This window comes from Rhynchophorus ferrugineus, unplaced genomic scaffold (assembly GCF_030347505.1).
Source record: "Rhynchophorus ferrugineus isolate W39M unplaced genomic scaffold, kcgeb_rfMv2 rfM4, whole genome shotgun sequence".
Classification (NCBI taxonomy): domain Eukaryota; kingdom Metazoa; phylum Arthropoda; class Insecta; order Coleoptera; family Curculionidae; genus Rhynchophorus; species Rhynchophorus ferrugineus.
In genome coordinates this window covers 26,172,270-26,199,766 of record NW_027472583.1, presented here as the reverse complement: position 1 = coordinate 26,199,766, position 27,497 = coordinate 26,172,270, and the positions used below count along the sequence as shown (strand labels likewise).

The 27,497-nt window shown below is 30.2% G+C and overlaps 1 protein-coding gene across 1 annotated transcript; it reads left to right on the top strand.

Annotated features, from left to right (window-relative positions):
• The first annotated feature begins 497 nt into the window (after positions 1 to 497).
• Positions 498 to 27,497, top strand: LOC143196331 (uncharacterized). Its single transcript, XM_076403997.1, has 22 exons — positions 498 to 656; positions 737 to 874; positions 933 to 1,076; positions 4,344 to 4,498; positions 4,595 to 4,770; positions 6,220 to 6,416; positions 9,201 to 9,384; positions 9,444 to 9,604; positions 11,306 to 11,435; positions 11,581 to 11,698; positions 11,754 to 11,958; positions 13,670 to 13,738; positions 17,417 to 17,554; positions 17,623 to 17,775; positions 20,423 to 20,577; positions 21,561 to 21,736; positions 21,792 to 21,988; positions 23,295 to 23,472; positions 23,531 to 23,706; positions 23,760 to 23,889; positions 26,057 to 26,174; positions 27,175 to 27,497. The coding sequence occupies exons 1-22, from the start codon at positions 597 to 599 to the stop codon at positions 27,377 to 27,379; spliced, it is 3,363 nt and encodes a 1,120-aa protein (XP_076260112.1). The 5' UTR covers positions 498 to 596; the 3' UTR covers positions 27,380 to 27,497.

Here is a 27,497-nt window from a genome sequence, read left to right as displayed (position 1 = left end):
CCGTTTTAGTATGTCAGATAATAATAATAATAAATAGGAGTTTGAACTTTTGACAGTTTTATTTGGTTACGTAAGTTTGAAGATGAAAATAAACTTCATTGGAAGTTATTATTTCGGAACTAAGTTATCGATATTCAAAATATACTTATATATTATATATAATATATGTTTTTGATATTCGGTGATGTATTTTCAAAACCGATTTTTCAATTTAAAACTGCAGCAACTAATATTTAACAATTATATTATCGGTTGCAGATAACTGTTTTGCATTGATGCAAAGTTTTTCTTCCGTTGTAAACTTGTATTACTCAATGACGAGTGAGTTTATTCCACGAGTTCACATGACGTACAATTATTCATGGGGTAAAATTGGAATTGATTTAAATGCTGCTCATATACATAATTGTGTATAAGACGAAAAATTCCACTAATTATTGTCATATTTGTTTAGAATTATTGTTGATAATGAAATAGTTACACGTTTTACATATTGAATTAGAATTTATCGCTAACTATAATGTATATAAATAAGTGAAAAGAATTAGAGTAGGTAATACAATAAGATATATTCGAGTGACAATAAGTGTTTCACTATGTTTCCTGTTATTAGTTATTGGGGTGTTTTATTTTGTGCTGGCATCACTTATTGTCAGGTAAAGATATAAAGTGAAAATATATGTGTGCAAATTAATAAGTACATTTAAATATGAAAATCGTGTAACGTTATTTTCAGGAATTGAGCCCTATTGTGACACTATCGGATGGAAAAGTCCAAGGAACAGTTCGTAAGACTGCCCAAGATGGTAAAATTTATTATGCATATCGAGGAATCCCATTTGCTAAAAAACCAATTGGTGACTTAAGATTTGCTGTAAGGTGCTATGCATTTTCTATACCATGATTTAATATGTGTTCTTGTTATAATTCAGGCTCCAGTACCAAATGATCCATGGAGTGGTGTATTAAATGCGACTGCTGATAAAGAGAGTTGTACCCAAGCATTATCTCTGGATAATTTGTCAGACATTGTTGGATCAGAAGATTGTCTTTATATCAATATCTATACTACAAATGTAAGTGTTCTTGTTTCGTTATAGTATATATATATATATATATATATCAGAGCTATAGATAAACAACAAGTCAGCGAGATTCAAAAATGAGCTAGAAACTGAAAAATTGAGTTGCAAGTTAGACTCAAAATTAAATAACTTAATATTTATAGATCAAATATTTGATTTATCAGCCTATTTAAAAAACGTATTTGAACTTATGGGGTTTCACTAATACATAAACTGGACTAGTAGTGTAACGCTGGCAAAACAAAGTAATTCCGATTGCTTGTCCTTATTGCTGTGTAACTAACAAATCCAGCATTCGTCTTGTTTGTGAGTTGATCCAAGTACAACAGTAGCAATGAATTAATTTTTGGATCAAGATTATATTAAGCGTATCTAATCTAAAATTACTGATGCCAAATTACTCTTGCAAGTTACATGGTTTATGTTGTATCCATTTTATAACAGATGGGTTGGACCTTAAAAATCGAGTCTCCAACGTTTGGAGGCTAAATTCAAGACGAACGATTCAGTAAACAATCAGTCAGTGCTCGTACGTAAAGTCAGAAGTTTAAAATTAATAATCATAGACAACTCTCTCTATTCAGTGTGTATATAAGAGGATACATTTTTCACTACATTTTTAGCAAATAGGCGCATTTCTAGATAAATGTCTTTGGAAGCAAGCAATTTTTTCCATGCAATATATAAAATTATAGGTAAGGCGGTGGTGATTAAAAATATCTCAATATAAATATAATTTTCCAAAATTTCATTGAAAATCAAGAAAATTCTAGTAAAAGTAAACAATGATAACCAATTTACTGTGATCAAAATTGAATGATACGGACGTGCTACAGAGTGGGACCACCATGGATATTTTGCAGGAAAATTTTGGAGATATAATTATCTTTATTGAGATATTAAAGGGCCTCCAAAATCGTGCGATTTATTCTAGGAGGGTCTTTATTTTATGGATTGTTCTGAAGGTCTTTTTTTGTTGTGGTTTGTAAGCAGGTCCAGTCAGTGCAAACTAGAGATCCAATGTTGATAAACATTTCTTATTATAATTTTAATGAACAATCAATTTATGTAAAATTTGTTGAATATTTGTAGTTTATTATTTTTCAAATTAGTCCCCACTGATATGTTCACATTTTAAAAATGACACATCTTTTTGTGTTTTGCAGTAAAATATTTAGTATGTGAGAATATCTTTACCATTGCCACTCTCTGAGGTCGGCCACAACCGTTCTGGCATTGGACAATGTTAGTCTCCTATTTTCAGGTCGTTCTCTAAGATCTTACCCGGCGTCTTTTTTAACTGTTCGTTGTATGAAGACTGTGAAGAATTCATTGAATTTTACTGTTCACTGTGATTTATTTCCCTAGTGTGCACTACTCTGTAGATCTCGGAATCATGCAGGAGGATTGATAAAAATGCCGTTCGAAATGGCCGGATTTTAGATTTAATTGTCTGTGTGAATGAATTTTTATTCTTGCTATAACTGGATACCTTTGAGATTTGCAGTAGAATGCGATTATTTAATTGTCAGCATTTGTGGTACTGCAATAGGAACAATAGCATCGAGAATGTTTTAAGCCTTAACATCAGTTTTTCTAAATTTCATATACGTTTGTCAAATATCGGTTTCTTACTATTTTCATTTCTCACAAGATACCACAAACAATTTATAATATAAATTGTACACAACTAAGTTCACCGCATAACTTCATTATTGCTGTATTTAACTTCAAAAATATATTGCATTTTACTATTTCTAAAATGAAAATAATTGGGCTAGAAGCAATAAGGAGAAGGCCGACATTTTCTGAAAACACTTAAAAAATATTTTTAAACCTTCATTAGTCTGAGCTACATAAAGATGACGAAAATAAATTGACTAGGTTTTTAAATTAGTTATTTCAAATGGATTTACGGCATTAAAAAATAAATGTCAAAAAGTTAAACAAACAGTAATGAGAGATATTGATATTAAAAAAGCTGCTGGATATGAATTATCAAAAAAGGGTATAAAACTATTAACACATATATTTAATACTATGCTACGAATTAATTACTTACCTAGCATCTGGAAAGTAGCTAAAATATTAACGATTCTCAAACATACCGAATTACATCCCGTATATTCAGGACTTCCGCAAAGTAATGTACTGGGTTCAATACTGTATCTTCTATATACAGCTGATCTACCCACCACAAAAATAACTACTGTGGCATGAAGATCCAGTCACGGCATCACTGACCCTACAAATTCGTCTGGAGCAAATACAACGATGGTTGAAGACTTGGCACATTAAAGCCAATGAAACAAAATTTACCCATATAACTTTTACTCCACAAGTAGAGAATGTTAAATATTTTGTTGTATATAGTTTTCAATATTACAAATCTAGACATTATAAAATATTATTTCAAATTTGAATACACTAATTAAGGAGATATGCGTTAAAATTAGTTTGTACATATTTCAATCGACGCCTAACCTGGAAGAAGCACATACTCTCTAAACGAAAACAACTTGGATTTAAATTACATCAGATATATTGGCTCATCGGGCGCAAATCTGAGTTATCATTAGATATCAAGATATCTATACGAATCAATACTTAAGCCTATTTGGTTATATGGAATCCAACTATGGGGTACCACTAGCAAATCTAATATATCCATGATTCAACGGTTCCAAATTAAAGTGTTGGGTGCTATGTTTCATAAGAAGTGATACAACGCGATATTCCTCTAGAACCTATACCGAGTGTAATTGAAAGTGTTTGGGTGAAGTACTTCGAAAGAGTGTCAGTGCATCTCAATGTTCTCGCTAATCAGCTAAATATGCAACATGGTAGTGAAGTGTGTAGACTAAAACGTTTAACACCACCTGATCTGATGATTGGACGTATATATACTTTATAAATAGTATAAGGCTAATTAATTAAGATTAATGAAGTGATTTTCTACATTGTTATATATATATATATATATATATATATATATATATATATATATATATTATATATTATATATATATATATATATATATATATATATATATATATATATATATATATATATATATATATATATATATATATATATATATATATATATATAGATAATAATAACATAAGATATACTTATTGCCTACTGGGCAGATTATAGAACCACTAAGAGTAATAAAAACCATATTACTACAATAATATACTAATTATTATTTAAAACATTTTATGGATTGTACAAGTATATTTAAAACTTTTTAGTTAACTGGAAACTTGCCTGTTATGGTATGGATATATGGAGGTGGATTTGTGTCTGGATCATCTGATTATAACACATACGCACCAGATTATATTTTGGATAAAGACGTGCTCTATGTGTCTTTTAACTATAGATTAGGAATATTTGGATTTTTGAGGTATTAACTTAATTAATTAATTTTTCTTGACCTACATTTAACTTAAGATTATGAGCAGTAATATCTGTAAACGTGTTTTATAATCAACATTTTCAGCACTGAAGATTTAGCAGCGCCAGGTAATTGGGGGCTGAAAGATCAAATTTTGGCTTTAAAATGGGTGAAGAAGAACATAGCTCACTTCGGCGGAGATACTAGTAAAATAACAATATTTGGTGAAAGCGCCGGTGCAGCGTCTGTTTCGTATTTGGTCAATAGTAATTTAACAAAAGGTATGATAACTTTTTACAGTTTCGTTAAAAAAATATCAAATTATGAAATACAATTAAAAAATAAATACCTTCATTAAAGAAAATAAATACTAGCTGATATTTTTGATAAATATTGTTAATTATTTTTAATCAAAAAAGCATATTTAAAGGAATATGTGTTATTTATTGGAGTTGCTATATTTTATTATGATTGGTACAAGATGAGAATCATCCGCTGGAAGAATATTTTGCATTACAAATGGTGGTCGAAAATTCAATTCTATTCCAAACATATCAGTTGCACATTGTGGCAGCTGATATTGAAAACATATTCTCTAAACCATGATATTTTATGCTTAGGATCGTCTAAATATATTAATTTTTATATATCACCGGCAGTAATCTGAAGCAATATGTCACAAATTAAAAAACGTCAGCGTCTCTGAGTTTCAGTTCGCTAAAGGTCCCAACATTCTTTCTTACTTATCAATCTTAAGGTAGTTTAGACATGATACCAATTGTTGGTAATTCAACTTTTAATGATTTATATAAATATGAATTTTTATTAACCAATCTTATGGATTTTACATTTCTGAATCTTATGGTTAATGTGCGATTTTAAGTTGCACGAACCGCTTTCTACAGGTTTGATCAGCTAGAGTACGTTCTTCATATACAGGCTGCGACAGGGAAGTATTTTTGGATAAAACGACATATTCTTACTTTTAAATCAATATAAAATACACAGCTTTTATACATTAAAAGTGCATATCATAATCAGGTGTAAAAAATTATATCATTTAGGTAGTGTTAATTTTTTTTGCATGATATTCTATAATTCTCTCTAAGTATTCATAAGCAAGAACATTACGTTACAGCATACTCTAAACAGTTATTATCTCGAGCTAGAGAGGTTATAAACTTTGCTTTATTCCCTCCTTCTTGATATTTCGAACTCAACTAACGCAAATCGCCCTTACGACGTTCAAATAGAAGAAAGCAGTCAAAATATATTTTTATACAATATCTATACTTTATAATGCTTTATAGATTAACCCTTATTTCTATTTGTTCAATAAAACACGATAAAATTGAATTATATTGAGTTGTAACTCACATTCACTACTGTTCACAATTCACACTCATATATCTGTTATTTTTTGGTACATTAATAAACTTTGCTTTAAAAAGCTTATCAATCAAAGACGGATCAAATAATTCTGAAGTAGTACTCGGGATATTTGCAATGTGACGTTAATCTATTTTCTAAATCGAAATCAGCATCTATAGTGATGGGAATAACGAAGATCGGCAATTTTGGCTGTCATCTTATGTTGCATTACATGTACAATATTATTTAGTAACATTTGTTATCATTTGAAAAACGTCTTTCTTCTTCGGACTTCTTTCACATTATAATAATATATATCTAATATAATAATTATAGCAATGAAATAATGCTTATTTTAGGATTATATCGAGCTGCAATTATGGAAAGTGGTAATGGGCTATGTTTGTGGTCGTTGAGTAGGAATGCTAAGACTAAAGCTCAACAAGTGGGAAAAGAACTAAACATCACTGAAACTAACTCGACCGCCTTGATAGAACGTCTTCGTCTTGTGGACTATAAACAATTGAAGTCAGCAGAAAATAATGTTACCGTTAAAGTAAGAAACTTAGTATTACATTTTAGTTAATATTTGAAACGTTAAAATGCTCTTTTTCACTTATTATATTATTAAATATTATTCAGCTTGAGATTAACACGTGATATAAGTTATAGGTAGTGAAAATATAACAGAAGAAAGACGTATATGATATATAAATTATATCTGATCATTTAATTAGACAACCTAGTAAAATATATAATAATCAAAATATTTTTCATCATTATACGATGTCGTGTTGAAAGAACGATATTGAAATAAGTGTGCTAACCAGCCCATGCTGCATCTACTTGAACAAGTGGTAATCAGAAAACTCTCTATCTGGTGAGTATGTTGGATGTGGCAGAACTTCCCATTCTAACAGCGTCAGTTTATCCTTCACAGCTCTTGCTATGTGATGCCAAGTGTTTTTATGTAAGTGTATGACTGTTACTCGATATTACCAATATATTTCCATCAATACCTTGTAAATTTGCTTAATTGATGTCGGTAGATATCTGCTGTAATAGTTTCACGCGGTTTCAGCAGATCCTACCATATGCACAGCAAAATGTTATGCCTATGAATATGACATAATTATATAACCCTTCTTATTTTGCCTAGCAACTAATGAAACTGAGGTGTTGAAACTTTGAATCATTCTCATCATATGTAAAACGCCTGGAAATAGTTGATTAATCAACTAAAAGTTCTGTCTGAAGGTGCTTTGAGTGTTTAAGCTAGGTTTTCCAATAACGTAAGGTATGTTATAGGTCCTCCACTCCGTTGTTTATTATTGGTTATACCTAATTTCGGAATTGTTTATTTCTTAATTTAATATCGTTCAAAAAGTTCCCTCTTATGTAGTGGATGGATCAAGGTACATTTTCAATTTGCCAAGTGTTTTACAATGTGATTTGACTTACGCTCCCTGAACCGACTGACTTTAGAGTTCTGCAACAATTCTGTTTTCACCCGTTGAATGTTGCTTCCTAGTCTTTTAATTTGTCAGAAAATTTCTTCTTATTTTAGATCATGTGAACTGGTGTTGGTTTTTGAAGAATTTTAAAGTATAAATATTCCTGTGGGCTCTGGGAAAGTGAAGTTTCATGAAATAGATAGCAAGTTCTCTGCAATTGTCTTGGGTGCTAAGAGCCAAATGCCTATTTTACTATTTGATACAGAGATTTTCTGGATGATTCCCATTTAAGGCATATTTTTCATATTAATTACGAAATAATATGAATGAATCTAGTTATTTAAATTTGTGACATCAATATGTGGCAGCGTTGCCACACCAAGTCTGAGTTTTATTTCAGTTTGGCTATTCTAATCCAAATAAAAATAAAATAATTAAACAAAATGTTGTCAAAAATAATTTATTTTAACATTATAGTACGTCTAAAATAAAACTACAGTTAATTATACAGACACAATAGTTTATAGGTTAGAGTTCTAACCTCTTATCATTACTGCTTTCAAGAATTTTGCATACGTCTAACATCTGGACGAATTTGGCAGACTCAGTCGTTTACGTGTTCGAACTAATTAGACAGCATAGTATCTGTTTTTAACTAGACTAAAATGAGAAGGAAAATATTGTCTGATTCTGAAACGAATTTACAAATTAGGGCAGACCATACATTAAACATCTTGATGACGTATGTACAAAAAACGTTGAATAGAGTATATATAAGGTCTGTGAAGTATTATGAAATAAAGATGGCAGAAAAAATATGCTTACGGAACCTGACAAACCTTCAGAACAAGTTGTATCAAATTATTTGAGAAACTGCTATTAAGACGTGCTAAAATGTTTACAAAAATATCCATTACTACTACTTTTAAATAATTTAATATAAACGGACAATTGGGATATAACGGTGCAAAATCAGTATATGTTTGAAAAAGTGTTTAAGGAACTTCGGAAGGATATTCCTTTAAGTTAAACAACAAAAGTACTGAATGTAGAAAATTTAGTTCTGAGCATTTCAGGATTAACACTGAAAAGTACCAAATATGTCAAAGTTATCGAATTTAACTGTTAGTTTAGGCTGTTGAGCAAGTACTTACATCGATAATTTGCTTGTTCACCAATAGATCTCGCTGATGTATGTAAGCATCTAATAAAATGAATATTCAAACAATGCTATTTGCTTAGTACTTTATCAGTTACTCTATAAAATTCGGTTGAAAAGTATTTGAGTAATATCTAATAATAACCAGAAATAATAATTACTGCTGACGAATTTTTAATATGCTATAAATATATATTTTAGAATGCAATAAATAATTTATTTTCCACATTTTCTTGGATTTACTTCATTTCCGTTTTGAATTATACAATAATATTATTATTTGAGCATTATTTGTTCAATATTAGCCTTCTATTATTTTTGCCCATGGTTTATTTAGCTTAAAGTTCCATTTTTAAGCTTTACAGCAAGCAGCAAGTGTATCGAAATCACTGATTTTAAACTGATGATAGAAAATATTCAATTTACAATTTGCTGATAGAATTGGAAAACATGGATCAGCTATTTTGTTAGAAATAAACATTATAATTTTAACTTTCCGAAAAGAGTGTTTAGTTAGCTTGAATTTCGATCTTCAATCAATTCTTTCTCAATTCATTTGGATTAGTGGAGACAATATTAATATCCTGTTTTATAGAAATAAGTCATAATTATAGTTACAGATGTGTTTCATTGGATATAACATAACAAATCTATTTAAATATCTAACTTAATTCACATATAATAACTTAAAAAAAGAATTTCGGACTAATATTAAATTTTGTTTTAGATCTTATCTGATGGCGATATCTTGGCTGGTTTACCATTTGCTGTTGTTCAAGAACCAGATCATTCAGGGGCAGTTCTTAGTGGGCGGACTTATGAAATATTGGCTAGCGGAAAATTCAACAGAGTACCTTCCATTATTGGATACAATTCAAATGAGCTCGCGGCGAGGATTACGGGATCAAATTGTAAACGATAAACTATTCTATTGTTATTCTCTCTTCATATATTTCTTAATCGATTTCAGATTTGCTCGTTATCGGATTTTTGAATTTGAAAGTTTTGCCGAAAAATTTAGCTCCATACGATCTAACTAATGTAACCTCCAAAAGGAACGAAGCTGGGAATAAAATCAAGAATAAATACTTAGGATTTTTATTGATTACAGATCTAGATAAAGCTTTTAGAGTAAGTATATGAATCGAACTTCACTCATTGAACCAACTTCACTTAGATCACATGAAGAGTAATTTTCGGTATCGTTGTTGAGTTCTCTTGAACTAATCCATGACTTTACTTTTTATCCATGGTATGACTACTATAAGAGTACTTTTTTTTGCGTAGCAAGTAAGAAAACAATCATGTTGAAACGATAGTTAATTTTCCTGCGTTGAATATATACCACCGCATGTCCACAAGATCAGAAAACAGTCGCTTTATCATTTTGTAAGCCGTGTAGACATTCTTTGAGAACAGTTTAATCCCCGGGGTGGTTATAAATCATTTAAACCAAAACTGAAATTGGAACCAAGAACAAAATTAATCAATTTTCAAAGTGCTATTTCAAGCGTTCCAAGACTAGCGTTTATTTTACAGTACCGGATATATAAGAAGAAACTTAATATGTTTCCTATATCTGTCTGTATACTATAAGTTATAAGAAAAATATATTGACATCTGACTAAGAAATTTAGCAAAAACAAGGTTTTTATTTTATATAGACATGAATGTTGTACTCAACTGTAATATCATAATGTCAAATTACACTTGTCAGTGTATGCATTTTTCTAACTAAGACTTAACAAATAAACGAATTGTTATAGCAAATTTACAGTTTTAAGCAATTCGTTAGCAAATAAATATAGTTGCTTCAACATATTTGGCTAAAGTTTTAGGGAAACAACTATATTAACTTATAGGTTAATCATAAGATATTTAATAAAAAACATATTTGTCTCTTGTCAATATTAAGTTAATACTACAAGCTCAGTTTGTTTTGAATTTACCGCAGCAAAAGTAAATTAAAAATTATGTTGATCAAGTGGTGAAAGTGGATTTAAACAACTTTTAAACACGATAGAAATGTAACAACCTAATGGTTATATTAAAGAAGATTGTAAAACATTGTTAAATATTGAGAAATTATAATAAGCTAACTTATACTGTTGATATTTTGGCTTTACTTATATTTTATAATATTCGACATACAGCCAAAAAATTCTGCAAATTTAAGTCCTTGTCACATTATCTTAACTTTGAAGGAAAATCCAAATTCAAAAGATCAAATTAAAAGAATTTAAAGTATCAAATGTGTCAGCAAATGATTCAAAATAAAGGTGTTATATTATTTTCAAATTTTCAATTTTACTTCTAATATTTATGAATGTTTTTCAAAAATTATTAGTCAAAATCACTTTTTAAAAATAATTGTTATTTATATTACGCTATATTTTCAGACACTTGCATGTAACTGTAAGGGAATCTAGGGAAATTCAATGATTCTATGATTATGATATTCTATGATTTTGATGATATATTCGCAATGATGTGTTAAATGTTTAACAATTACTGAGATACAGGTCCTTAATAAATATCCTTTGCAGGAAACTTCTTGAAACTTCATTCTTATCTACGACAGCAAAATGATGTTCAGCACTAACATGCTCACACACTGTTTCGCTATTGACATTTGAACAACTGTTTAATTTCACGACCAGTGGTTTTAACATGATCAATTGACTCAGTCCTTCGCAACTTTTCAAATTCATTTTTCACAATTCAAGAAATTATATCAATAAAATGGCCATATTTTGTATAAAGTTGGCAGCAGTAAATTCAAATCATTTTGAAATTTTGGAATACTAAATAATAAAAATCTCGATTTTTTAGTTTGCTACGATCGACCAATTCAACAGACCAGTAAGGAAAACCGTTCATATGATGTCACGATATTCTAATGTTTACTACTACAAATTCTCGTACGAGGGAAAACTGGGAAATTCAAATAGAACCGTTTCAGGTATAGAATATAAATGTATTATATAAATAATATTTTAGTAAACGCTATATTAAAAATCAAAATGACATATAAATTATATTTGCATAAATAATGATTCAACTATATCTTCACACTATATTCAGATTCAACTATATTTTAATTTTAGGTGTCCAACATGCTGAAGATATGAATTATATTTTCTACAAAAACGTATCCGTATCCGAAAAGGATTCATTAACAGTGAAAAGAGTCATAACTATGTGGACGAATTTTGCTAAAACTGGGTAAGTTTGGTTGGAGATGGATTTGAAAATTATGTATAATTTTGCAATATTTAAGGAACCCAACTTCGTCAAATGGAACTGGTGTTCTTCGAAACATTACTTGGATACCCAATACACCAAGTACTAACGTTAGTGAAAGTGTGCATTATTTAAACATAAATGATACTGTAACCATGCAAAAAAATTCTGAACAAGATGACTGGCTATTCTATAAGGATATTTATAACACTTATGGTGATCCTTCATATTACACCACTTATTAACATTTATTTCATATTTGTGCCATAATGTTGAAATAAAATATTCACAACTGTTATTGTTTTTATTAATGTTAACTCAAAACAATTATCTATTATTTCACTTCAAACTATTTGAACATCACGATTCCATTACTGGCCATGCACAGTATGAAGAGTTTTATATGTCCGTTGCGGGTTATTCATGGCCTAATATCTTGCTGTACAAATGGCAAGATCAGCAAGGTGTTGCTAAACAACTACTGGCTAAACCCAATGGAATTGCGTACTGAGAATACCTACCAATATTAATTGAAAAAATTGAATAATATATTGTTGAAAAAAAGACCAGCAATATTGAAAAAAGACAGAAAGTCGAGTTAAATTACAGACGTCTTCTTGTGTCCACGGCCACCATTTGCAATATTTGTGAAGTGTAAGCTGTTGTAGTTATTATGGGAAATTGCCAGGAATTCTGATTATTACTCAGTCGATGACACATGGCCTAATTGGCAGTTTTGAAATACTAAATAAGTGCGATAATAGATGACTGAATCGCTACCAAACCAACATCGTTCATTTGATATTACAAAACCAGAGAAAAGAAGTTATAGGGAATTATGGAAATGGATATTTGGTATGACATCATAGTACATGCAATCATCTAATATCTTCATCTCCAGGCACATCTGCAAAATTATTTAAATCATCAGCGCGACTGTGGCTGAATAAAACTGTTGTTGTAGGCATATGGTCCAATACTAACCATTACCAACAAAGAGTTTGCCAATTGCCAATTAACTTAGGATAACTGCAGAAAAAAGTATTGTACAGTGTGTGAGATTTGTGGGCATATATATGTTTATAATTGTTCAGAATATACACCATTACTAAGTTAGAATTTATGAGGAGATAATTAAACTAACTGTTTTACAGAATGCATTTAAGAGAATACAATTAAACATTACATTACATTAATCAAATCTAATATTATATTTAGGAGATATTGAGGGAAACAAGAACTAAACGTAAAGATGTAAATATTCTCTCTAACGAATGTAGAATACATTACATTGATGTACAATTGTTAATTAGGTGGATTAGGTGAATCTCCATGCATAAAATGCGCTTAAAACTCTACCTCATAGATGGTGTGGAAAGGAGTTTAGTGTAAATATAATAAAACAAGTTAATTAATTAATGTGGTTCAAGTCCTTTTATAATGTGTTTTGTTATGCTAGACCTAAAATTGACGTGACAACGTTGCATTGTAATACATGAAGATGCGAATTGAGGATTTTAATAGAAAAACTATCGATATGATATACTTTTATTCATATTTTCACATGACATGTCAAACCAGATAACAGCATTTACAAAACTACATCACTTACTATATTTCAGTTAAGTCATTATATATAATATATTACTACTCGCTAAAGCTGATAATAAACTTTTTCATAAAATTACCTACTATATTTTGGTTGTCGTAAAACTATTTTGGTTCAAAGATAACATGTACTCATAATTGTTACTGTTGTCATTGTTAAAAAATATTTGTAAATAGAAGACGATTTATTGTCTATTAGTTGTTTAATGCATATGGAGCAAATAGTAGATAATGTAGTTTAATGGACAAAATGGAAAGACCGTGTATTGTCAAAGTACCCAATTAAATTGGTCACATTGTCAGCAAATGTATATATATATATCAAACTTGAATTAATATTTGAATTTTACAAAAATGATTGCCATCCTTATATATATTTGTATCTTGATTAGTTACCATACGTTAGATTGTCAGGTAAATAATTGCGAAGAAATATATTTGCACTATAATATGATTATTAAACTGTTTCAACAAGTTATTATATAGACTAATGTTGTTATATAGATAAGTTTTTGGAAAAACTCTAACTTTGTTTTAAGTTTTTATATAGACTTCAATCAAATTTCGGTTAGATTATAGGACTTCTGTTATCCATGATATGTTTCGTATTAAAATTATATATCATTTTATATATACTCTTCTAAATACATTCCTATAAAATATTTATCCTTGATATAAATGTTGAAATAAAGTTACACGTATTAACTACCAAGTTAGAACATATCAAATTTGTGATTGAAGGTGTTCTTAAGTAGTTTAAAGCTTTGGGGTAAGTAGATATGGCTTAGTGAATGGAGGTAAAACGAAATGAAACAGTGGTGTTTGCATTATGTGACCGTTATTTATTGAAGTAATATAAAAATGTGGAAAATACAAAATAGATAAAACGGATGACAGCGGTGTTACTTGGTGACGAGGCTTGGGCAGTCGATGGTGGTACGTCTGAACCAAACGGTGGTCGGTTACTGAATCCATGGAAATACCCTTCAATAACATCCCAGATAAACGTCTCGGGGTTGCCAGCAATTTGTTATCGGGTTCTAGTTGGCGCTGCTGGCACCCCACCCGTGTTCAAGATCTGGGATTATATTTCTGGGTATTTTGTAGACCGTTATTCCACTATGTAAAATCGACATGCCTCAAGGTCGCTACAATACTCCTCTGCCAGAATTTTACATACAATTATTTTAAGCAAATAAAAATACAAAAATGTATGAAAAAAAAATCAAATACAAAATACCGATATACCAAACAAAATGTGCTGCATTAAAAGGGCTTTGAAACATATGATAAATCGAAACGGTTGTGGTTGGTACGGTTGCGATCTGGTACGGCTGTTGATATCTTACGGTCCTACAGATAGCGTTGCTTCATCGTCGCTTTTGCACTTGAATGTGGTCCATCGACGACGTTGAAAACAAGCTGTTTTTCGGACAGGGCTTCCATAATCGACGCTGTGGGAGGATCGATTGTTCGACGACGAGACGTTGGCAATTCTGGTACCTCGGCGAAGACATGACAAGTCTACGGTGATTGTAATCGGTACCTAGCTTTTGGAGCTGCTCTGTGACTAATCCGTAGTCACATACGTTACGGTAATTCAGAAAAAACAAATAACGACGATATCCGACCGAAGCTGCCTAACGCCTTTCAAATCAAAAAGTCTGCCATTATGGCGGAGACGGCGAGCGAAGGAAGACATTATGATTTAAATATAGTGCCGAAAGACATGTTTAGCCAAGACGCTGATGATTAAACAGTGATGTAAAAATCTCTAAGAGTTCAAAAGATTTGTGAAAGAAATAAAATTTGGGCAAAAAATTAAAAAAAAATGAATTGGAAATAATGAAATGAAATTTAAGGTTCATTGTTCCAGCACTTAAATAAAATTTAATGAGGAACAAATGTTTGAATTAATGTAATGTTGAAGGAATAACGGTAAAATCGAAAACGAATCGAATTAAAAATATTGAAAATGTTGAAACAAAAAATATAACGGCGACGTAAAATACACCATGTTGCACGTACCCTCCATTCACGAGTCCAAACCCTATTTTGCGAAAGATCACGTCGGGGTCACCACTTTAGGGTAAATTACATGTGGCTCGGTGAATGGAGGTAAAATGAAATGAAACAGTGGTGTTTACATTATGTGACCATTATTTATTGAAGTAATATAAAAATGTGGAAAATACAAAATAGATAAAGTGGATAGCAGCGGTGTTACCTGGAGACAAGGCTTGGGCAGTAGATGGTGGCACGTCTAAACCAAACGAGGGTTCAGCACTGAATGACGGAAATACCCTTCAATAACATCCCAGATAAACGTCTCGGGGTTGCTAGCTATTCGTTATCGGGTTCTAGTTGACGCTGCTGGCACCCCGCCCGTGTTCAACATCTGGGATTATATTTCTGGGTATTTTGTAGACCGTTATTCCACTATGTAAAATTCGACATGCCTCAAGGTCGCTACAAAGCTATTTATGAATTTCGATTTTTGTAATTCAACACAATATTAAATATATCCTGTGCATTAATTAATTTTTTTACATTCTTACTTCGACTTTAAAATTATATTTAAAAAAACTTCTTAAAGCTTATACATCAGTTTATATTGTTCGTGATATTAGTTTATACTGTATACTCGTATAAAGACATAATATTTACGGATGAAAATTAAGTTTAAATATGAAAGTGATTCTTCGAAATGATTGTCAGTTTATTTAAAATTATATTTAAATTTATTGTGTACAAAACTGTTCTTTGTATTCTAACAATCTGGTTTGGTACTGGTAAACTAACGTAACATAAAAAATATGTATGTTATGTTTATCCTCACAAAGAATAATTTCAGAAACTTTGGAACTACTATAATAGAGTTACTAGGAACTTTACACATTTTTCAACATTCATGACTTTTGTTGTTTGATTAGATAAATTCCCATTGAACACTTACAGAAATTTATAGTGAAACCTGCTCCGATATATGGCAATCGTCGGTTTTGATTTCAGTGATTTAAAAGTGGTGATTTTGTCGATGGTCTGGAGAACCAAAAAATAATCGAAGACAACGAATTGCAAGATTTATTAGATGCGAACTCGCCTCAAACTCTCAATGAACTTCAGAAAGATCTGAAAGGAAGGAAAATGGCTATATTACGAGCCTTTTCGCAGTGTGATTGCTTGTCAGGCAGAAAAGAGATTTGTATGTGGCTGGTAGGCGACGAACTGTGACCGCTAATCGTAAGCGCAAAATATCATAAGTTAGCCCAGGAGAGCTATCTATGTGCATACTGATGTCTACCGAGATCAATTGAACAAATTGAATAGCGTACTGTTGCAAGAAAGACGCAATATGGAGTAATATGTAATAAAAATTCTCTTTTTCGGGCTCACGTTGTAAGAGTCGTGAAACAAATAATATTGCAGCCCGAATATGATCTGCCACACGTGCCACAATTCTGCTATACCCAGCGTTCTCATCGGATATAACGTCTTCATTTATTCAGATCGAAGTAGCATGGCTGGGCTAGTTATACAGTGACAGAATGCTGAAATGCAAACATGGATGATTGGAATACTGTTACATCTTTTGACAGGATATAGTCGTTTTGTCAGAAATAAGAAAAGCTTCGGAGAATGATTGAAAATATTTTTTTAAAAATTTTCAGACATTCATTGAGAAAGGCTTCTAAATGGCAAATAAGATCAGAATACCTGCAAAAACCTAATATAATACTATTCGGATATCGTATTTGGAGAGGATTCTTGCAACGGTTTTTAGTGGTAATTATATACTATGACCGTATTGCCAGCAGTTCAACAAATGAAGCTGTTTTGTTGAACGAGTCACTAAAATTTATTTAAATAATTGAAAATATGAGGTCAAAAGTTATTAAATAATTCTAAATGGCGCTATAGTAAAAAAATAGTGAATGAATAAAATCCCAATAAAGAAAATTCCCGCTTTTCTGGAAAAATATTTATTTTCTTTGGAAATATTGGTTAATAATTACATCAAGAAAATCATATTTAAAGATACACTTCGTACATAAGACAAACTTACTTTGTTATTTAAAATAATTTTTTCAGAATTTTAGCCCAACCATTACACTCTCAGATGGACAACTACGAGGTACTGTAAACAAAACTGCTATTAATGGTAAAACTTACTATGCTTTCCGTGGTATTCCGTTCGCTAAAAAACCCTTAGGCGATTTGAGATTCGCGGTAAGCTATTTGTTACTCCCAAATTTTGCAAATATTCGATTAATTTGGATGATTTTGTCGGTATACAGGCTCCAGTACCCAATGATCCATGGACTGGCGTGTTGGATGCAGTAGCGGACAGAGATGCTTGTACCCAGTTGAATATCCTAGAACATTTCACCAAGGAATCAAATGTTGTCGGATCCGAGGATTGTCTCTATATAAACGTGTATACAACTGATGTACGTATACATTATTTAATAATTTATCCTTAAACAGAACATATACTTGTACTCAAACTAAGACTCACACAAGTAATTTATGATTACTTTACAAAACTCTTCTACTGATCAAAATAAACAGATTTAAAACAGTTTTTTATTCAAAAATTAATTAATTTCTAGCATATTTGAGATATGATGCATATAACTTAATATATAATATGTATATGTAAATTTGGCCTGATCTTACCAACAAATATACTAAGTGGGACAAATTCATGTTAATACTGCAGGAACAAATCACTTTAAAACTAAGACTCAAAAGTATAGATGATCTTGAGCAACAAACCAAATATCTAATTGAACAAACTCGGTCAGCTGCAATAGATGCTACTCCAATAATAAGAGAGGAATCAGAATATGAAGCAATTTACCCTCCGGGATTAGATAATTGATAAAAGCGAAAAGTTTGAAGAGTATTGCACAGAATCAGAAATGCTGCAGACAAAACAACTTTTAATAGAATTAGTAATCAGACGAATCAAAAGATCAAAAAATATGAACAGAATTGCTTTCAAAAATATGTAAATGAATTAAGCCCAGAAGCAGACAAATATTATTCGCTATGGAAGGAAACTCAAAGATTTAAAAGACCGATTATTTGAGTACCACCAATTAAAGATATTCAAAATGAATGGGTCCGACGCAACGATGAAAAAGTTGAATTGTTCGAACAATACTTAGCTAACATATTTCAACAATGATATAGAATCTACAATGGATACATCTCCTGTTTGTCAACCCGATGTAGATCTATATCTAATTTCTCCATTAGAAGTTGACACTGAAACTGAAAACCTCATTCCTGAAAAAGCACCTGGAATAGATCACATTTCACCTGGATTATTGAAAGAACTGCCACAAAACAATCATCATGTTGACATATATATTTAATGCCTGTTTAAGACTAAAGCATGTTCCGAAATGCTTTAAGGTTACATAAATAATTATGCTCAAAAAACCTGTCAAACCTGTAGAACAAGTTGAATCTTACAGGCCTATTTCGCTGCGACCTGCAATATCAAAACTACTTGAGAAACTAATATTTAAACGTGTTAAACATTTTGTAATAATACTAGATTTCCAGGATGGTATTCGATATCACCACTCAACAAGCTAACAAGTACACAGAGTAAAATACGTTTCAGGAAAAAAATTCCTGGATGTCTCACAAGCTTTCGATCGAATTTGGCATTTTGGATTAATCTGTAAGTTGAGCAAATTGTCCCAATTTTTGGTGCTTTATATTAATTTTCGAAGGTTTTTAATAAACTATTTATAAAATGTCACGAACAAATAATCAAACACCATTTTAAATACAGGAGTTGGATGAAATAATATGAACACCAGATGTATGCATAATATTTATTTAACAAAGCGGAAGATATTCTTAGAGCGCCTGATTAGTTTCCAATAAACTTTTGATGAACTGAAATGTTGTCCCATTTTTGTATCAAAACATCCGCCAATTGCTTCAATGATGTTGAATATCTATTCCTCATTCTCTGGTCTAAAACTCCCTATAGTGATTCAATTGTGGCTAAGTCTGGCGATTGTGCTGGCCAAGGAAGATATTTGATGATATATTGATCCACTTAAAAATAAGACCAAGAAGAAAATAAATCTTTGTAGCTGTATGTATGAACGCATTTTACGCATTATCATCTTGGAATATGCCAGTGCTTGGCAACAATGTACAAGTTATAGTAAGAATTTCATCATTTAGGAATTCAAGATATTTATTCGTAGTAATCTGTTCACTGATGTGAATTAGAGGTTCAACTCAATACCACGATATTGCCGCCCATCCATTATGGAGTCTTCCCTAGAACCAGATGTTTGATGCGGGCAGAACGGATCATAGGTTTGCTTCTTCTTCATGGTGTTCTCCATACATAGAACCGGTTATTTGTAAGAAACGATTTTTGCAACGATTAACCTGGTCATACAACATCCTTCCAATCATCAAGTATCCAGGTTATATTATCGTTGCACCACTTCCTTAGTAGCTCAGTTGGCTTCTTTTCAAAAAGTGTTTCACAATCGTTACTGTAATGTCACTCTAGAGTAATTTTCTACTATCATTTCTTATACAAGAATAATGCTTTCACAAACTTAGTTCGCATATAGAATTGGATTGCTTGCATTATTAGGTTAGATTGTTGACATATTTTAAAAATTACACCTCCACAGTCGATATATGGACAAGAGAAATAATAATAAGAAGTGGAATAAAATAACACACACACATACACACACACACACACACATATATATATATATATATATATATATATATATATGTCTGTATATATATATATATATATATATATATATATATATATACATATATATATATATATATATATATATATATGTGTGTATATATATATATATATATATATATATATATATATATATATATATATATATACATATATATATATATATGTATATATATGTCTGTATATATATATATATATATATATATATATATATATATACATATATATATATATATATATATATATATATATATATATATATATATATATATATATATATATTTATATTTATATATATATATATATCGGTATTTTATTTTTAGCTAAAGGGAACACTTCCTGTGATGGTATGGGTATATGGGGGTACATTTTGGAGCGGATCCTCACGTTATGAAGAGTTTGCGCCCGATTATCTCCTGGAGAAAGATGTGTTATATGTAGCTTTTAACTATAGATTAGGAGTATTTGGATTCTTAAGGTAAGAGAATGCCAGAGAAAAGAGTATACTTATTTCTAATGGCTTTATGGCATATGTGACTAATATATCCAATTACAATAATCATAACAATCAATCAATAATTTCAATAAAGCTAATCTATAAAAATTTGTAATTTGACATGTCACTTTGGAGACGAAACAAATAATAATGTATTTACAAACGATAGGTATTTTTATTTTTAGAGGATGAATTGATATTACAATGTATTTCAAACATAAATACTATAGGCTGATTTGAAAATACTTGAAATACTCTTAATTTTATGTTAGTGGTATGGAACGTAGGAATTTGAAATGTCAAAGCAAAGTATTTATCCTTAATCCCACATAGTTAAATGTGTCAGTTAGAAATAACAACCGCCAATTTTTAGAAAAGTTGCTTTTTTGCTTTTAACTGAAATAAACTATAGATGAAATATTCAGGTGATTCTGTATGAAGATTGTTGCCAAATATAGTAAGAATTGGACAACCTAATAGAGGTTATTCCCATACATTATGCATTTTCGCATCGATTAAAGCTTTGGCAATATTCAAAAAGACAAAATTAAAGTCTTCACTGTTGTTTCTACACATGGTAACAATATTTCGAACAGCAGAAGAGAAAACGGTTATTGCATCTCATAGTTACTGGAGGCAACAAGCTAATTCATTAATTATGACAAGTCCAAGAATATAAAATAAGGGGGATAATTTTGTTACAAGAAGTTGCGATCTGACTCAAATGCTTTTTTTTGTTCCTTTGAAGATGTTATAAATTGGGTCGACTCTTGTTTCGCCTCGGAGGTTTTCAATTTAGGCACCTAACAGTTAAGCACTTCTATTAAACGTAAACTTTCGCTATTATAGATTTTTTTCTATAAACAGTTACTTGTTTGTTGTAGCTATATTTTATTACTAATTACTGTTGTTATTTATTAATTTAACGAGTTAAGCTTTTAAGAGGATGTTCTGATTTATTTCAGTACTGAAGATGACGTTGCTCCCGGTAACTGGGGATTAAAAGACCAAATTCTCGCTATGAAGTGGGTGAAAAAAAATGTGGCAGCATTTGGTGGCGACCCAGAAAAAATAACCGTCTTTGGACAAAGTGCCGGAGCAGCATCATTGTCGTATTTGTTGAATTCCAAATTAACTGAAGGTAGGTCATAGGTGTTTTTTTCATCATTTTTCAATAGCGCGTGATCAATTTTTAGGTTTGTATCGAGCTGCTATTATGCAAAGTGGTAACGCCCTATGTACATGGACCTTGACTAGACAAGCGAAGTCCAATGCAGACAAGCTGGGTTTACTATTAGGTATTTTACCAACTGATTCGAAAACCTTAGTGAAGCGACTTCGGGAAGTCGATTATAAAAAACTGAAAGTGGTTGAAAATTTGGCAACATTTTCTGTAAGTATCACATTTAAAACACTCGGTAACGGATGAGTATGAATACAAACTAGTGTCATATTTCTCTTAAAACAGAGTATAAGGAATAATATAAAAATGATAGTTATTGATAAATTTAAATTACCACATTATTGAACATTAAAACGAAATATCGTAAGTAAGATTATTTTCTGGAACTTCAGAGCATGTAATATTAATATACAAAATATTTCTTTACTTTTATGTTATAAACATAAATATGGGATAATACATAAAGTAATACCTATTTGTATAATAAAACAGATAATATAGGAATAAAACAATTTTGAAGTTGTTATTTGACTGTAAACTTGTAAATTATTTTTTTACAATATGGAAATGTATTTACAATCAATAAATTGACTATTTATTTTTCAAAATTTAGGTAAACAACTTAGGTAAATAATTATATTAATTAATCGAAAGTTTTAATAATCCAATGTTATGTTATCACATATCTTATAGCTTTGATTTTAATTCTGGTTACATCGTTGCCAGATATCTATTTTAAAATTTACTCGTCCGTAGTAGATTTACGTACCATAGAAACGTCGAATAATCTACTATATAATTTACTATAATTCACATCTCCAGATGATTCATTTTCCTTAAAAAGCAAGCTAAAATTGTCACTAAGCCGATTAATATATAGACATTAAGTCATTTGAACATGAAATTTGTAGGTTGTACTGCGAACGCTGGCGAAGATACTTAAATAAATAAATATATAAAGAAAAAATTGATAAATCAATTTGTACTATTTTTTGATGTTGTTATCTAACATATAAAATATTTATGTATTATCCCCTTATACTATGATTTTATAATACAAACATATATTGAATAATATAACAATACAATTAATACAACAAATTATGTAGGGTAGATCGATGTGAATAAACCGCTCAAATCATATTATAACCATTAAGCTACATCATGGCAACGACCGCAACTAAGCAATTTTGGAAAATAACAAAGCCAAATTTACTATTAACATCACCCCAGAGTAAGGTTAATCTTGTCGAAAAAGATACTAGGAAAATAGTTAAGACTGAAGTGAAAAAGACTGATGAGAAAGAATGTGCGAAGAAGATAAAGAAGCATAAAAACCGCCTAAACTACAAATTAAAGTTTTATCTGCATATATATATATATATATATATATATATATATATATATATATATATATACATATATATGTTATATAAGCAAACACCTAATACGACATTCTAGTTCTATGTGATGTTGAAATTCATGTATGTGTACAGCTAGTAAATGTGGTTTCTAGATCTGGCTTAGTGGTAATATTATAAATGGATTTCCGTTCGCTGTCGTTCAAGAACCAGAACATGAAGGAGCTGTTCTATCAGGGAGGAGCTATCAAATACTGGAGAGTGGAAATTTTGTTCGTGTACCAGCAATAGTCGGATTCACCTCTTTTGAGGTTGCACCTGGTATTCATATCAGTAAGAACCTATTTTAGCTTAGTTAAGGTGTATCATATCCTAATTATACTTTACTTAGATTTACTGTTACGTATTTTTGCTATTATTTTGCTCAATTTGAAAATTAAACCACTCTCATTGGCTCCATATGATCTTACTAAAGACCTATTTAAAAAGATCCTTGCTGGAACCATGATTAGATATAAATATTTTAAATTATCGCCTCTAGGCCTCAACGAACAGGACGCCTTTAAGGTAGGTAGATAAGGAAAGATCTATATTTTATTTTAAAAGTAATATTATTTTAGTGGGCTACAGTGGATGAATTTAACAGGCCAATAAGGGAAGCTGCTGCCCTCATGTCCAAATATACGGACGTTTATTATTATAAATTCTCTTATCAAGGACGTTTGGGCAATCCCAACAGAACAGAGCCAGGTAAAGTAGCTATCTGTAGTATATTTACACGGTATTAACGGTTAGATTCACCGTTACATCGAGATAACGAACACAATGTGTGTAAATAACGCATATCATGATTAGATATATTATAAGAGCGTGTTATTAAAAAATAATTTTTCTTCATTAAAGAGAATCGGTGGACATTAATTTGTCTTAATATTATTATTATCTTATATATATTATTATCTTATACTTGTATCTGTTGAGAAAACTAGCACTGTGACATTACCGGTTCTCTAGCACCCAACTTGTCGGTTGCAAAAAAATCGAGATTTTTTATTTATTCATATATATATATATATATATATATGACGATATTCTACCTTTAGATCGATACATCAATATTATTTTGTTTCTCCGATATTTTTTTTAATAACCATCTTTTTTTAATATATCAAAGTTGTTACAAAAAAATTGATTTTTTATTCTCCGACAAATTGATATTTTTATAAATATATCGATATCGATTTTCGTTCGCAGCCGACATTCCTACTTTGTAGAAAAAATACGGAAATTTAACATGTATTCCACACTCTTCCTATGATTGAGCTTGTAATTCCTTCCTTAATTCCTTAATTTCCTAATTTCTAGCAAATGCAAGGTGAATTGAATGAAATAAAATAGATACGCTTAAAAATTCAGCGGGAAAGTTAGTTGAAATTTGTGGTATTCTCGAATTTAACAAAAATGAGTTTTTGATGACTCTTGAATCCTCTCCTCTCAGCTATTTTCTCGACTCACGCCCATATGGGATCTTTTGAAGCAATGGTATTTTCAAGCAAGCAATTTTCGTCTAACTGCCGCCTACGTTTTAAATAGTCTCCTTATTAGCAGCTAGAGTTTATCTGGCTTAGATTTACTTTTTAACATGGGCTCCGAACCATGGTCATTGGTATTAAGCCTACCGACCGGCGAGTTATCAACTCGCAGATCATATCAGAAAACATTCGGTCTTACCCGGCTTGGTGACTAGTGTGACTGGTATCATATTCCTTGAAGGATTATACACTCTTTGCTAACGACAATCAAGAATATTAAACAATCACAAACATACATTTACGACCATGTACCAGAAATCGAACCCGTCACTATCGCAGGACTGTGGTCTTGAGGACTGTTTGTCGTCCTTATCACTATGCCAACCAAGCCAACTTTTCTGGTTCCATTTTCTTAATAATAAAATAAACCAAAAGTGGACGTAATTAATTTATGTAATTAATAACGTAATTAAGTTACTTGGTGTATTTAATAATATTCTAAATTTTATTTTCTTACTTTTTCGTCAAAACAACTAATAAAATAATAAAGTTATTGAACTGATCTATCGCTAATATGTAACAGCTAAAACAGTCGAATAAACTAAACCATTGAACGTCAATCTGTCAGTACTTTTCTGTACCTTTATATAAATCTTGTCCTGACAATTACAAACACAACAAAAAACAAACAAAAAATGAATTAACCGAATAATTGCAGTCATTATGAAATAATTGACTTACTTTAGGCAATTTATTTTTATTTCTACAGATATATGTTCATTTGTGTACTCAATCGAATTATTGAAAATTAAGTTAAATTGTAAATTGAGATTTACCCAGAAGCCCATTTAAAAAAACTTCAATCTGTCAATGTTTTTTCAAATGTCTTCTTCATAACTTTTTTCTTATTATGGGATATAAATGTGAAGAATATTTCCGTAAGCTTTTTAATTTTGTTTAAAAAACTTGTCCTAATGATAAGGAACGCTACGTTTGTTTTTCAGATATAATTAAAAGAAAAAATTAATTTTACTCATATTTTTTTTTAATATTCAAGATATTAGAATCTCTGTCAGTGCTCTTTAAATGAAAACCATTAAAAGTATAAAACGTATTTAAAAAAAAATCAGAACATCATGTTTACCTCTAACAAGTGTGATACATATATGAAATATTAATATACAATATAATAACGTAATTGAAGCAATAAATTGTGATAATAATATTTATCTACTAATCAAATCAATTAAAAATTCCTGGAGTGAAGTATTATTTCAAGATATTCCGTAAATATATATACTTATATTTTTATGTATTCTTATCATATATACCGGATGTTGAAAATAATATATTATTAAGAAAATAATTTTAAATAAATGTTTTAGGAGTTCAACACGCAGAAGATTTAAAATATATATTCTACACTAATGCAACAGTATCTCCAGAGGATGCATTAACAATAAAAAGGATGGTAACCATGTGGACTAATTTTGCAAAAACTCGGTAATATATATTGTAATAAGCTGTAATAATATTCATAATTAATAGGAGTTTATATGACCTACTAACATTTTTAAGGAATATATAATTAAAATTATTTTCATTATATAGTATTTGATAATATTTCTTGTTCTTGTTCATCATGTTATATTGAAAGATTGCTACTTTCAACATAACGTGGAAAAAAACAAAAGGTTTTTTGTAGCTATTCAATTTATCATTCTGATTTAATTAACCTATCGTTTTAATATACCATCTCCATAAAAAACAAACTGCTACTCCGTTAAATAAATATTGATAATTGTAAGGAATAATTATGATATTTTGACAATTTTGAAAGGGTCAATTAGAAGGTAGTTCTTCGACTCCATATTTCGAGTACTCATTGTCATTACCTATTCTGGTTGTTTTGATGTTTTCAAAGGTTTCTTATGTTCAGTTACTTATGGGATAAAATGATATAATCATTAAAATTATTATTTTTTGAAATACATGAATTAATCTCTGCATTTTGTGTTTAGACCAATATAGTTACAGAGAATCTTAACCAGATATCAGGAAAAAGAAAGACGCGGATTCGGGGACTGCTGTGTTGCTATATTCATCATTTTAATAACATGGACTCAGTGAAATACTGTGAGTTCTATTATAAAACATTAAAATATTATTTCATTTATTTTTTTTTGTTTATTCAACAGGCTTTACCTATTGTTGGATTTAGAAATATGTTTTATAGTATTTGTTTTCCTATACAGTTTTCTTTCAAGAATTTCATTTTTCGGATTAGAAACTTATATCCCAAGCAGTTTTGATTTGATGAATTAATTTTCTTCCCTGTATGAACGAAGTTATAGGCTACCGAACTGTGTGTCTTTTAAATAGTTGTGTATCCGGTACTCAAAATAAATTGTATTACTACTGACTGGTTTTTGTAACGACTATTATCATCAATAATTTTTACCAATAATATGACAACGTAACAAAGTTTTTATTATGATTTTAGAAACCCCACATTATCAGACGAATCAAATGTGTTGAAGATCACTTGGGTACCGAACACACCACATATCGATGCAGAAAAGAACATTACATATCTGAACATTAACAATACGCTAGCCCTGCAAGAAAATCCGGATCAAGATGATTGGTTATTTTATCAAAATATTTTCAAGGATTTTGGAGATCCCTCCTACTACGTGACATATTAAAATATTTATAATAGTTATTGTTATACTGCCACTACTATGGAATTAATTGGTTTTTACCTGTATGTTGATGTAGGGTTTATTGGGCTTATATGGATTAAAAATGAATCGGTGAAATAAT